This window comes from Agelaius tricolor, unplaced genomic scaffold, assembly GCF_023055355.1.
Source record: "Agelaius tricolor isolate 1412-34295 unplaced genomic scaffold, bAgeTri1.0.p SCAF_28, whole genome shotgun sequence".
NCBI lineage: Eukaryota > Metazoa > Chordata > Aves > Passeriformes > Icteridae > Agelaius > Agelaius tricolor.
In genome coordinates this window covers 8,346,222-8,360,815 of record NW_027269288.1, presented here as the reverse complement: position 1 = coordinate 8,360,815, position 14,594 = coordinate 8,346,222, and the positions used below count along the sequence as shown (strand labels likewise).

General features: G+C 47.4%; 1 protein-coding gene across 1 annotated transcript; it reads left to right on the top strand.

Moving 5' to 3' along the window:
* Positions 1-208: 208 nt before the first annotated feature.
* On the top strand, positions 209-14,224 carry SLC25A33 (solute carrier family 25 member 33). Its single transcript, XM_071449283.1, has 7 exons — positions 209-414; positions 6,547-6,726; positions 9,033-9,110; positions 10,113-10,213; positions 10,977-11,043; positions 12,293-12,573; positions 13,664-14,224. Exons 1-7 carry the CDS (start codon positions 365-367, stop codon positions 13,864-13,866), a joined length of 960 nt encoding a protein of 319 aa, XP_071305384.1. The 5' UTR covers positions 209-364; the 3' UTR covers positions 13,867-14,224.
* The last annotated feature ends 370 nt before the right edge of the window (positions 14,225-14,594 follow it).

The following is a 14,594-nucleotide window of genomic DNA, read 5'->3' as shown; positions in this document are numbered from 1 at the left end:
TGTGGCGCCTCCCTGCTGACCGGGTGTTCTTTATCCACAGCGCGCCCCACACAAAGCCTGTGGCTGCTCTACCGGCGCTGTAACACCTCCCAGTAACCTGCACCTCGTCCCTAAACATTCGCGGCAGGTTTGGGATTAGATGATCCCTAAAATGATTTTATTTTCGTCTTCGGCTGCCCCGTGACGTCAAGGAGGGGGCGGTGTCTCCCTGCAGTGACGTCACGCGCGGCCGCCGGCCGCGCCCCCCCGGCGGCGTCACGCGCGCGCGGCCCGTTCGGCGCGCGGCCCGGCGGTGACACCGGGAGCCGGCACCGCCCTGCCCTTCATCATCCTCATCCTCATCCTCATCGTCCTCATCACCGCCATGGCGGGCGGCCCGCAGGAGAACACCTTGCTGCACCTCTTCGCCGGGGGGTGAGTGCGGGGCACCGGGGCAGGGCCGGGACCCGCTGTGCCCGGGCTACGAACACGGGCCGGGACCCGCTGTGTCCCCGGAACCGGGGCAGGGCCGGGACCCGCTGTGCCCGCGGGGTGGACACGGGCCGGGACCCGCTGTGCCCGGGGCACCGGGGCCGCGCCGGGGCCGCTGCCCTCAGCCGCCGCTCCGTTCCCCGCAGGAGACGAGCGGGGCCTTTCCCGCCCCCGTTCCCGACCCCCGGGCGTTCCCGGGCCGCGCTGTCGCCACACGTGGCGGTGCTCGGTGACAAAGCCCGGCCCGGTCGGTGAATGACCCGGTACGTGCGGGCCGGGCCGGGGGATGCCGGCCCCAGTGCCCACGGCCGGGTGATGCCCACGGCTCGGTTCCCCACGGCCGGGGGATGCCCACGGCCCGGTTCCCCATGGCCGGGGGATGCCCACGGCCCGGTTCCCCACGGCCGGGGGATGCCCACGGCCCGGTTCCCCACGGCCGGGCCGCAGCTCCGTGCTGCAGAGCGGGGCGAGTTCTGCCCAGCGATCCCGGGGTCACTCCGGCCTGCAGGAGCTCCAGCAGGGGAACAGGGGTGGAGAAGGTGCTGGCACTTGTGGGTGAATGAGCTGGCGTGGCACCCACTTCTGTTCTTGCTTCAAGGACTTGTATTGGGTTTGTTGTGTTAAAAGCTAAAAGTAACAGCCCTAACCCATAAACCACCAACCAGAAACCCTTCGAAAATTAAATTATTGCAGTTATTTTAATAGTAGTCTAGGAAGATAATTGTACGGCATAAATTAGGTTTTAATCATCTGTTGTGCAGATTAAGTGCCCTTTTGGCCTTGTCAGAAATACTTTATTTCAGTTTTTTAACAGCTTAATTATCTAAGTAATAGACTATTCCTTAGTGCTTGTCAGCTGACAGTAATTAGGAAGCCAACATGAAACCTGTTGTTAGCTTAAATGTGTCTGATAGTAGATCATTGGTTTTTCTGTTGCTTAACAGGATACTTCTGTTTCCTCTGACATGTCCCTGGAGTAAAAGGTTTATTTGATATAATATTAAACCAAACAAATCTTGAGTTTTTCAGAGACACTGCCCTTCTGCTGGCCTGAATGCTCTGTCCCCTCTGCCTCCCCCACTTACATCAGAGCAGTACCTGGAACCTGGAAGCTGGACCTGGGTGTACTCGTGGAATTTGTTTGGATAGTAACAGCGCCCATCCAGAGCTCCTGCTGTCCTCATGTAACTCCTCAGACTATAAATAAATAGGAATTTTAAACTCATCAGTGTTTTAATCTAGTTCTGGGAAGCCAGCATCTTCCTTGGTGATTTATTGTGCCCCTGCCTTCTGCAGGGATCCCAGTACTCTGTTCAGTTGTGAAGTGGTTTATGCAGAGAAAGTAAAAGGAACCCATTCACTTGAAATAATTTTGATAGAGGCATTGTTGGTATTGTGATGGTTTTCTGGGAAGGTGGGGATGGGCTGTGGTGTCAGATTAAAAAGTGATTCCTATCTCTGTGTTTGCACAAAGCAGGCAGGCCAGCCTTAGACAGTCTGAGGGGCCAGAATAGAATGTTTGGCACTTCAGAGGCTGCGAGTGATGAAATGCACCTGAGTGTTGCACAGTGCTCTCCAGCCTGTTGAAATAGATGGTTTCCTATTAACCAGGTTATTCAGGCAGACAGACTCGTTGGCCCTTTAGTGTCTGTTAGTTCCTTTCCAGGCTTCCAGCAGCACCAGCAAGCCAAGAGTCCTGGTGGGGCTGTGGTGGGAGTGTGGCTCTGAGGGCGTTCAGGGGCAGCAGGGACAGTGATGCCCCAGTTGCACAACAGACACGAGGGTGTTTACAGCTCAGGGCTCCTGTTTCCCTGCTGAAGTTGGTGCAGTCGTTGCTTGTTTTTGTTTGGGAAAAGCTGGATTCGATGTTGCCTTCCCAACTGGAGGAATGCTGGTTACTCCAGAGATTTCCTAAGACGTGGGAGTGTTCAGCAATGTGCTGATGCTGACAAACAGTTTGGGAGATGTTTCCACCTGTGAAGTGGAGAGGAGCAGTGTTCACCTGAAGATGTTTGTGTGGTCCAGGACTGGGAGTTGTGCTGGGATTGACTGTCCCACCCTGCTCCTGGTTCAGGCTCCTGTGCATTCCCTACCTCATTAACAGTGTGGCAGCTCAAGGAGCACAGGAACAGCTACACCTGGTAACAACGTGATTAGGTGGAAATGGAATGAATGGTTAATAGCATTAAAGCATTAGGAACAGTCTGTATTGCTCTGAAACTCAGTTTCTTTAGCATCTGAGAATGCAGAGGCTTGTTTTGTTCACAGTTTGGATGACGCAGTAATGAAATATCAAAGGTGGAACCTGCTTTGCTGTTTCAGGTGTGCGTGTCAGAGAGCATGTGGCATGTTTTAGAAAATCAATATAATATCAAATACGAGCCAAATGTGTCAGGCTGGTTCTGAGCTGTGATTGCTGTAACCAGGCAGCTCCATCATCTTTGTGACCTTGGTGGAGTCAGTGGTGCTCTGCTGGAAGGACTTTGTTCTGCAGGACTTCCTTTAACATTCAGGTTGGCTTGATATTTGTATTAAGAATATTGCTCAGTAATTAAATCTAGGACTGATGAAGTAAGCCTTAATTAAGATTCTTGGCATCTCTATCATATGTGCTAGTGGGTGCTGAGAGTTTGTTTCAAATGCAGGTCATTGATACTTTGGGGGTGGACTCTGTACAGATAGAAACCTGGCAGCAGGAGAAAAATGGGAATTGGATTCTGATGTGTGTGTCCTCTGCGTGTTTTTTAAACGTTGCTCTCTTTATGGAAGTAAATGATTTTTCTTCAGCTGTTAATAGGGAGTGCATTCTGTATCACCATGTTTGACCTGTTGAAAACACTCTGCTGTGGTGTTTTGTTTCCAGGGGGTTTCTGTGCTGTTCACCAAGGACAGATTTAGACACTGTTTGAGGATTTTTGCAAGAGCCTTGTGCAGTGAACACTGCATTAACATCTCTGGAGCTGTTGTGCTGCACTGATGCAGCAAAAAACCCTGACTCACAGTGTGAAGGCTTGCAGGTTTTGCCTTGATTGCAGCTCACCATTTTCCCAAATCAAATTTATCCTGCTTCATACCCCTGAATGTTTCAGGGTTTGTGGCTGTTTATGCAGCTGAGGTTGTTTGTAGGCATTTGGGACACCCTAGGAATACAAAGTGTTTCTTCTGTGCACAGTGTGTTTGTTGTTTTTCAGGCATCTTCCCAGGGGATGATGTGTGGGAATCCCATGCAAAGGAAAATCATCTCATCTGAAAAAAACTGCCCAATACATCAAAGTCCTTACTTGAACTATCTGCAGTGTGTTTCTATTTGGGACATAATGTGTGCACCCTGGTGACACTCTGAGAATTGCTGTTAGATAAGGGTTTGGTTTTTTTTCTTAAATGTTCCACTGACAACATAAACTCTGAGCTGTTCAAACTGGTGTTGCAGATACTAACTTGTCATGCTGGGTATCAGAGGATTATATATGCATTAGCAGAAGTACTTAAATATTAAAGGCTGCACAGATTAACTGGATTATCTGACTAAAAGGCTGAAAGGCAAGGAGTGGGCTAGGAAGGCAAGAAGACAGCTGATGTGGGAGAGAATATGCCAGAGAGGCTAAAAAATTGTGGGGCAAGGAGTCACTAGACTGAGCAGCTGGTAGTTCTGAAACAGAAAATAAAGTTTCAGTTTATGAATTTATGACTTGATACTGTCCAAGCATTGTTTCATGTGAAATAAATAGGGACTGAGGACTGAAGACACAGTAGTGGAGCATTGGTAGATAAAAGAGTTGGGAATTAAGACAATCCAATCACCTTGATGAGGTTCCCCAGACTTGTGGTTGCTCTGGAGCCTGTTGATTAGTCAGGAGTTAATTGCACGTATGTGTGTCTGTATTGGATAGACACAGCTGGAAAGGCAGCAGTGGGGGGGACCCTGAAAACACCTTCTGTCCCAGGTAATGTCTGAGCTGTGGGAGCAGGAAAGGCTTTGCTGGAGAAGCCATTGCTGATGGGCCTCTTTCCCTTGAAATGTCATTTCAGAAAAGGGCGAGAGGCACCCGACCAAAGAGAGAAGGATGAGCTGAAGCCATTTCCTCCTGAGCTGTGTGGAGCCACAGAGGGCTCAGCTCCAAGCCCTCCTTCAGTACACACAATAATCAGAGGCTGATAAGGTCTGGGTGTCTCAGAGCCAGATGACACAATTCCAGCTGCTGTGGGCTGAGTTCATGATCAGCTCAGTGACTGCAGTCAACATTCAAAAGCTCTCAGAGGGATGAAGGCAAAGCTCTTTCTTTCAGTGTCTGTCACTGTGCACGGGTGGATTGTCCCTAGTTTAGGTTTCCATCCCTCTCAGCAAGGAAGAGGAACTGAACAATGCTGTTAAATCACATTACCAGTCTCCATGAAAGCAGTTTCTTCTGGTGGGTGCATTTGCATTTGAAAAGGACAGTTTGGGCTTGTACTTGGACAGAATCTTGCAGAACCTGAAGGCTGTGGTGAGGAAGTTGTGCTCCCTGGGGTCTGTCTGGGCTGTTCTTCGGAGCCTGCTGAAGAACCTGGAGCTCTGTGGCTGCACAGCCTGGGTGGCCACGCTGTTAATGCACCTCTGGGGCTCTGGCAGAGAATGGTTTCTGTTCATATAAAACACACTGGTTCAGCAGGCAAAATAACCTGCATTCACGGGCTGGTGTGCATCCACAGCTTGGATCTTTCTGCCATTCTTTCATTGCCCTCTCCCTGTGTTTAAAAAAAGATTCTCCTAGTAAGGTAGTTATGTCTGGAAGGGGCTTTAGAAAATACCCACTAATGCCTTTATTAATGGCCTTCTGTGGATCTCTGTTCCCAAATTAGTGCATGCAATGTGGGGTTTTGTACACAAGAAAAAGGGTACAGTTATTTTTTAAAATTCATCTCCCTTTCATGGAAAACTACCAAAATTGCAATTTCACATGAACATCACAGAGATTTAAGTTGTTGACCCCTGGTGTTTTCTAAGGAAAGTCATAAACACAGGTTTCTGAAGCAATCACATGCTTTGACACTTGTGCAAACAAAGGAAATATTTCCTAGCTGGTTCAGCTGTAGTAAATACCCTTGCAAGAAACCCAAAATACTTACCGAAGTCTTCCTAAATCCCAGTGTGTTTGAGCAATAAAATGGAGATGTATTACCTTTTAGCCAACCTCAGCATTATGTTTAATCATGAAGTTTGCCAGAAGGAACATTCAATTACCTAAGAGGAACAGCAGCAGAGAAATAGTTTGACCAGTCACTTTCCAGATCACTGATAAAAATTAAAATTAGGACTCATACACTTTATATTCTTGCCCAATGTGCTTTTTTTTGAGGCTCAGTCTGATTGTATTAAGATGAATATATGCCTATTATAGGGTCATGTGTGTATAATATTTCATTTTTGTCCCTCTGTTATCAGAGTATGGGAGGTCTGTTCTTCAGGAGCCTTTCTGCCCTGTTATTCTGTTTGCAAACCCTCCTCCTCATCCTTGCTGCTTCCTTCCCTCCTTCCCCCCTAAAAGTTGATATCCATTGTTTTTAAAAGTGCCTGGCCTAGTGTAGTTTTGATACTTGCTACTTCTGAAGGCAGTTCTTTAATCCTAAGTACTGAAATGGTGAAGAATTTTGTTATTTTTTTCATTCTGTAGTGTCCTAATCCCCAGTGGCTTGTTCTCCTCTGGCAGCTTCCTGCTTCCCATAAGAAAAATCCATGCAAGGCTGTGTCTGATTTAGGACAGCAGCCTCTGAGAGATGGATGCCATGGAAGTTTTTACAGGCAGAGCTCCCAGGTCCTGGCAGGACGTGGGAGCAGCCACTGGGCCCCTGACCCCGTGGGCAGTCAGGGATGTTTGTTGGTGTTGGAAACACCTTTGTGTTTACCAGTCCCATCCCTACCCAGGTCCCTCCCCCAGGGCATGGGCACAGTCTGCCCTGCCTGGTGCCAGAGCTGCCTGTTTGTCCAGTGTGCAATAACCAGAGCAGCCTTCAGACCTCGTTTCTGTGCTGTGCTTCTGCACATCCCTGCAACAACCCCTGTCACATTCTGCCTTCTCTTTGAATTGTACTTTGCAGGTGTGGAGGAACAGTTGGAGCCATCTTTACCTGTCCCTTAGAGGTGATAAAGACGAGGCTTCAGTCTTCAAAGCTGGCCTTCAGGACTGTCTACTACCCCCAAGTGCAGCTGGGGACCATCAGTGGGGAAGGAATGGTCAGGCCAACATCTGTGTCCCCTGGGCTCTTCAGTGTTCTCAAGTGAGTGCTGCTCCTCCTCCCATTCACCATTCCCAGTTCCACTTCACTAAAACATAATGTCCTGTGGGGGTCCTGGGGGCTTTACCCTTCTCAGCTGTGGCTGCTTACTGAGCTCTCCTCTGCTGTTAGCTGCTGTCTTTGCTGATCATTGTTATGCATCAACCCTGGCTGTACCTGTCTTGGTCTCTGCTAAAAACCTTGAGTGGTTCAGACTGCAATGTTTGATGCTCTAGCTGCTCCCTTTCAGATGTGTGCCCATAAAGAAGAGGAAATGTGAAATTATCAGACATCTGCTCAAAGTTCCACCAGCATCTATGACAATCTCAGCTCCTGTATGTTAATAGCAAAGCACCATGGATTTATGGTCAGCCCTCCTGCAGAAGGATTGAGTTTGTTTGGCTGCTTGGGCAGCCCAGGGTGATGCAGAGGTCCTGCTGAGATCAGGTGGCAGGAGTGCCAAGGAAAATACTGCCCAGCAGTGCGAGCTGAATGATTTTATGTAAGGCCAGCACGCCTGGCAGGCTGCCTGGGGAGAAGCTGCACAGTTATATAACACTGGAGTGCTAATTCAAATTCTCTGCAGAGCTCTCTGGCTGGAGTCATTCTGGGACTTGAGTTTCTGTATTGTAAACAGCCTGCTCTCCCCTGCCAAACATTTCTTTGTCTACTCAGAGGTGAGTCTAGAGCAATTCGTGACTGAATGCATGAGGCAGTGCCAGTTGCTTTGATTTTAATGCCCTTTCCTTTGCTGTCTTTTCACATTGCAGCACTGGACTTTAGGCAGCTGTAACTAAAGAAAGTGAAAACTTTTGAGGCAGAAAGATCTTAATTCATCCTCTGGGCCCATCCTTTTCTGGGATTGTCTTTTTATTTTTAGAGAGAGAAGAAATGGTTTAAAATGGGTCAGCCTTTTAATATATTTATTAAGCTCATTAAGTTTGGTGACTGGGATCTTGATTTAATTTCACTTCAGGAATTGCTTAGCTGTGTGTATTGCCAAGCTTTCAACCTGATTACTTTAGATGCTTGAGAAGTGAAAGCAAAGTATTTCTGCTGTCATTCCCTTGCAGGCAGCATCTGTGAGGAGCAGATAATGCTATTGATTATGACCTGAGAAAATACAAATGTTTGAAGGAAGAAGTGAAGTTCAGTCTCTTGCTTTTACCCTTTCAGCCCTTTCTCAGTCCTGATCATTGCCAAACTGGACATGACTTGGACATGGTTTGGGAAAATTGTATGGCTAAGGAAGGAGCCCTGCCAGTAAAATTGCTCTGAGAGAGTTAAAGGTGTTAAGTATGAAAGCCTTGACTGCTGTAAATAGAAGGAAACCAGGTACCCAGAGGGCAGGTTGAGGCTGCTGCTGATAGAAAGCACTCCAGAAGGGCAGGCTGGTTTTGTCTAATCCATTTAGGATTCTGATGAGTTAGCCCAGCTGGAAGCTGCAGTCGTGACTGTTAAGTGACAAAGAACAAGTAGTTGGTGGATGTGTCTCCTTGGAAACACTCAGCCCTGGAGTTTATACAGAAAGTTCAGCTCTGCTGCAGAAAACAAAAGTGTTCCAGAAGCTCCTCCTGTCAAATGAGGTTGGGCTGGAATCTGTGGGGAGCACTCTGAGCAGTGCCAGTGACCTGGAGAGCAAACTGTGAAAGGCTGGAGAGCAAACTGTGAAAGGCTGGAGAGCAAACTGTGAAAGGCTGGCAGCTCCAGAGGGTGCAGTGCACACCCACAGAGCCCAGAGCCACCCAGAATTGGAATTTCTTGCCTGCTCTTCCCAGGGTGAGCTCGGTGAAGAGAGCTGCTGTGGCAGACTGTGCACTCCCACTGTTTGTAGAGGGATTGCCACACTCAGCTTTCCTGGGGGAAAAGCACATCCCTAGGTAACTGTGAAAGGAAGAAGGGTTGCTTTTTCCATTCCTCTGTACAGGACTGTATGGGAAGCAAACTTCTGAATTGCTTAGATACAGAGAACACTAAAAATACTCTTTGTTCATCAGAGTCAGCTATCACTGGCTTCTCCATGAAACTTTCATTCAATTCCTGACAGCTTTCAAAGAATGGAAATTACAACCTCATGCCATTTGACACCCATTTGCCTGTAGAGCACTGAATTTTATGGTACAGTGGTTTTTACTCAGTATATAATTCCACTTATTTTGAAGTTTATCATGTAGATTAAAATCTAACAGCTCCACAAGTCATAGTCTTTGCTTTTGTGCAGTTCTTTTGGCTCTCTGCCCAAGAGAACAAGAAACTAACTTTTAACTCAAATACTGTCTTCTCCCTCCCTGTTTGTTTTTTGTTTTAAGGTCAATTCTGGAAAAAGAAGGACCAAGGTCACTCTTCCGAGGGCTGGGTCCAAACTTGGTTGGAGTTGCACCATCAAGGTAAATAGTTAAACTATTGCTAAAAGCCATGTTTAAGGTGCCAACACAAATGTTGCAGTGCATTTGTGATTCAAAATAATAGGTCATGAAGTTCTCCCTTCTGTAAACTGAGATTTGTGTCTGCAGTCTGCTCAGTGTACACATCAAGAAGCACTGATAAAAATCTGGTTTACACTTCTATAACGCTGGAAGGTGCAGAGTAAATAAGGCACTTAAATGCCAACTGTACTTAAGTTCCAAATCATTGCAAGAGCCACTTCTGAGCCTGAAAAGGAAGAGAAAGCAGTGCAGGAAAGTCTGTAGGTTAATAATTGCATTATTCTAATGTCCTGCTTCCCTTGGACCCATAGCAGTGTCTGCCTAGGGAGTGGAGCTGCATGCCAGGGGACAGGAGTTGCTCCCTGGGCCTTGCTTGCCTAAATTCTTCTCAAATGAAGAACTGCAGCTGAGGGGGAAGGAGTCTCATTGCTCCCAGCCAGCCCCAGAAGGGGTGTGTGTCCCTCTCTCAGCAGCACCAGCGTTTGTCTTGTTCTTGGAAGGGCTGAAGATCTGTCTAGGAAATGATAAAACTCATTAGTACTTTGGATACTGGCAGATGTTCTCTGCCTGAAACTGAACCAGTTAGAACCAGTTTTCCAGTCAGAAAGGAACCTCTGGCCTCTTGCCTGGTAGGTGGGGTGTCCCCACAAAAGCAGGGAATGCTGTTTCTGTACAGGTACCCTCTGCAGCAGGGTTCTGAATGCAGGGCTCTGCTTTTCCATGCAACCACTCATGCTGCCTCCCACAGCAAAATATTCCTGCCCTGTGGGTGTCAAGTCAAACTGTGGCACTGTAGGGTAAGGGAAGAGAGAAAACAAACCCCCTGTGTCCATGCAGATGGAAGTAGTCATGTGGAGGCCTCCTCAGAGAGCTGTGGTTTTCAGGGGGCTGGGAAAAGAACAGTAATTGTCTCCTTTGACATTGTCTGTTTTACAATGCTTTTCTTCTTTTCTACCCCCACAGAGCTGTCTATTTTGCCTGCTACTCCAAAGCCAAAGAGCAGTTTAACAGCATGTTTGTGCCCAACAGCAACATTGTGCACATCTGTTCTGCAGGTTCTGCAGGTGAGTGTTTGTAATTCCTAGAACAGAGGCCAGTGTGTGGTAGGTGCTGAAAATGTGCCCTTAATCTGGGTTGGTACATGCCAAAACCCAGGAGATTGTTAGCTCCTAGCTGGCCTTGTCTACAGAGGAGCTGTTTTTCTGTTCAGCACAGAAATATTTCTAGATTGTTGTTTACTAATTTAGGATGTTTTTTCCTACTGCAATGCTCTGGTCATCTCTCTTAATGCAAGGAAAAAATATTCGTAAACACCATTAAACTTCTGATACTGCTTTTGCCAAATTGTTTCAGGATGTTGTATTTTTCCTACCAGGCTGGGAAAAATAGTTTGTTCTTGTAGGAAAAATACTGCAGAAGAGCTCCCCCAGTTCAATCATCAGTCACCAGAGTGGTCACTAAAAATAATCATTCCCTAAGTAAGCTCTTAATTAGGGGTGGGTTCTGTTAATGAGCAGCTCAATGGCACCACCTACAGCCCTGGGGAACACAAGTCCAGTTCAGGTTTGTGTCCCCACGGGTTTCCTTTGAGCTGGAATTCCAAATGCAGCCAGTAAGGCAGGGATCTGTCTGCAACAGCCCTTAGGAGCATGACACACAAAATAGGTGCAAAAAGGAAGAATCCATGAGTTGATGCCTCCTGAATTTTAACATGAAATTGGAAGCTGTGCACCTGTGTGGCTTTTGAAAGTGTCTCTGCACAGGGTGTAAGGTTCATGGCAATCCAATGGCCTGGCTTCAGCTGCACTTGTGGTCGTGTTTTTTCAGCCTTTATCACAAATTCCCTGATGAACCCTATATGGATGGTGAAAACAAGAATGCAGCTGGAACGGAAGTGAGTGACTGAGGGGGGGAATGGGAGCCTCTGGGTGGCCACAGCAGCCTCTGGAAAACTGAACCATCATGGTTTTACTCATGGCTCTTTGTATTTTGATAGGTCTTGCCCAGTTTTTCCCTAACTCTCAGTTCCACCTTTCAAGCCATGTTTCTGTGTGGTCAGACTAAAGGTTCATGTTCTGTGTGTCTTTCTTCAGTTTGGTGCACAGAAACTATTGAGAAGGATGTGGGAGTTGCCTTGAGTGCTGGGTTAGGTTCAGCCTCTGGTTTCACTGTAAATCTTTATTTTAGCATAGCATTATTTCTCTGTGTTGCTTACAGAATCCTCTGGGGTTGAAGATGAGGATAAATGTGTGAAGGTTGTGGTACAGCAGTGGTAGAAGCTGTGGAAGGGCCATGAGAGCTAAGTGGGAGGCTGAGCAGGAGGGTGAAGTCTGTGTCCCTTTGGGCAGCATCACCTGCACTGGCCCCAGGTCAGACAGGTGGGGTCTCAGGAGGGTGCTGCCTTCAAACTGGGATGAACACACAGCAGTTTATTTCATATAACTGCCTACAAGCAATAAGGATCTGCTGCAGTGCTTTAATGTTCTTTTGCATCATGTTACTGTTAACCACACATCCAGAAGACAGAGGGAATTTGACAGCAATTTCTTTTAGTTGAATGCTTCACGGTCACTGGTGGATATCAAAGCAATAAGGGACTCTGCTAATAACCTGACTGCTTAGAATGGAAATTCCTTCCTGCAAGGACATGCTAGGTCAGATTAAAAGGATCTTATGAGGCACGACAACTTTATAAATAATTTATAAGACTTAATTCCAGCACTTTGCAGGGTGGCACCTCTGAACTGAGTGCTGCCTCTTAAAATGAAGGATCATGTCTCATGCAGCAGGACTTCTGTCTCTTGGCCTGCTGAAGATGGCTTTAAATGGAATCACCAGTTTGACACAAAGCTGTGTGTCTTCAGTGCTTATTGGCTTTTAAGGCCTTGCTGTGAACTGTGACAGACTAGATTGAACCTGAGCTGAAGGAAATATGAGTATATATTAGTGAAGTAGCAAAGCCAAGTGTGCACTCTTAACATTGTAGTCCTGCTCTGTGCAGCTTTCCTAGGAGAATTTTGGAGTAAAACTTAGAGAACCATTTCCATAGCTATAAAAAGTATTGAAAGCCATAAGGGTTTTTTTTTTTTAATATTAATTCTTTTTCCTGACTCATGATATGTTCTGTTCTGTTTGTTTTGTAGAGTGAGGGGCTCCAAACCAATGAATGCTTTGCAGTGTGCTAGATATGTTTACCAGACAGAAGGTGTCCGTGGTTTCTATAGGGGCCTGACTGCCTCCTATGCAGGGATTTCTGAGACCATTATCTGCTTTGCTATTTATGAAAGTTTAAAAAAGCACTTAAAGGAAGTCCAGCTGCCCCCTTCCTCTAATGGGACCGAGAGGACCTCGACAAGCTTCTTTGGACTGATGGTTGCTGCTGCTGTTTCCAAGGGCTGTGCCTCCTGTATTGCTTATCCTCATGGTATGTTAACCCTTCCATTCATGAGTGCACTACAACAGCTGTTGCCTGGAATCTGAGACAAATGCAGGGTCTAGGGCTGTAAAACCCTTGGCTGTTTGAAGGGCCAAATCCATGTTACTGTGGCTTCTGCACTGGCATTTTCAGTACTGGTCCCACTGTTCCTAGTGAGACATGTGCTTGGTGATTGGGACTTGCTGGTTCAAAAGCAACTCAAAAGCCACCAAAAACTGATTGCCTAATGTTTCTGTTCTCCCTAGTAGCCTCAGCTGGGTAAGTACCCACAGCCTCTGGGATTCTGTGGTCAGGCTGTGGGAAGCACTTGGCCACTGAACAGTGTTAGTCTATTTGGATAGATGTGAATGACATGGTTGTGTAGAAGGAGCAATATTGATTATGTGAGCATCAGTAAAGCATTTAGAGCTGTATTAGCTTCAATGAGCCAATCATTCATTTATTCCACATGAAAGAGAACTGCTCTCTAACTCTCCCTCTTGCCTGGAGGGCAGTGTGTCCAGGTTCCCTGGTGAACTCCCCTTTAACTCCCTCCTGCCTGGAGGGCAGTGTGTCCAGGTTCCCTGGTGAACTCCCCTTTAACTCCCTCCTGCCTGGAGGGCAGTGTTCCCAGGGTTCCCTGGTGAACTCCCCTTTAACTCCCTCCTGCCTGGAGGGCAGTGTGCCCAGGGTTCCCTGGTGAACTCCCCTTTAACTCCCTCCTGCCTGGAGGGCAGTGTTCCCAGGGTTCCCTGGTGAACTCCCGTTTAACGCTCTCCTGCCTGGAGGGCAGTGTGCCCAGGGTTCCCTGGTGAACTCCTCTTTAACTCCCTCCTGCCTGGAGGGCAGTGTGCCCAGGGTTCCCTGGTGAACTCCCCTTTAACTCCCTCCTGCCTGGAGGGCAGTGTGCCCAGGGTTCCCTGGTGAACTCCCGTTTAACGCTCTCCTGCCTGGAGGGCAGTATGTCCAGGTTCCCTGGCTGGCTGTGCCAGCTGGTGCAGAGGTTTCCCTGTCTCCCTGTCCCTGGGGTTTGCCCACAGGAGCTCTGCCTGTGCTGGCAGGTTTCTCTGGGTGACTGTGGGCTGTGTTCTGTGTGCAGAGGTGATCCGGACGCGCCTGCGCGAGGAGGGCACCAAGTACAAGGCTTTCCTGCAGACAGCACGGCTGGTGGCACGGGAGGAGGGCTACCTGGCCTTCTACAGAGGACTCTTTGCCCAGCTCATCAGGCAGATCCCAAACACAGCCATTGTCCTGTCCACCTACGAGCTGATTGTGTACCTCTTGGAAGACCACGCAAAGTAGCGGAGCCAAGGTTCCTGTTACAGACTGAAGACCAATTTCTTTACTGAACAAATAGTCCTTTAAGAGACTGTTGCAGGTGGCAGTGCTGGTGGAAACACTACAAGTCTGTGACCATCTGTGGATATTTCCTTTTGGACTCATGCTTTCTAAAAGGTCTCAAGTCATTAATGTTAATAGTTAATTATAATTTTTTTTAACTTGATAATTAAACTACTACTAAATTAAATGACAGTATTTAATTTAATTATATGTTTGTCCTTTTCCTTAAGCACAGCCATATGTGGTCAAGGAATGTACCTCATACTATCAAGTGATCTCTTGGACTGATGTTCATTAAAACTGTATTAAAACAGGAGAACTGGCTTGGACATTTGAAACTGCCTTCTTACAACTGGGTCATATTGCTTTTGAGCACTGTAATAGCCTAAGTACCCAAATAAGTTTGAGTAATTCTGTTTTTTTCAGGATGCATCGTTCACTGCTGTGTGAACACCCTGGGGTGTTTCTCTGTTTTGAGGGTATGAACTGTGCACACCAGCATCTCTTAGAAAAGCCACTTGCACTGGCAATATGATGGTGGGAGGCTTTTAGCAAGAATGCAATTACAGTTCTGTGTCCCCTGTGCATTGGGGATACATGGCTATGGTAGTGGGGATGAACAGATCTGTCCTGGCTTTTAGACCTGGCTTTGGTGCAGGCCTGAGAGCACAAGGACAGTCAGTGACTGT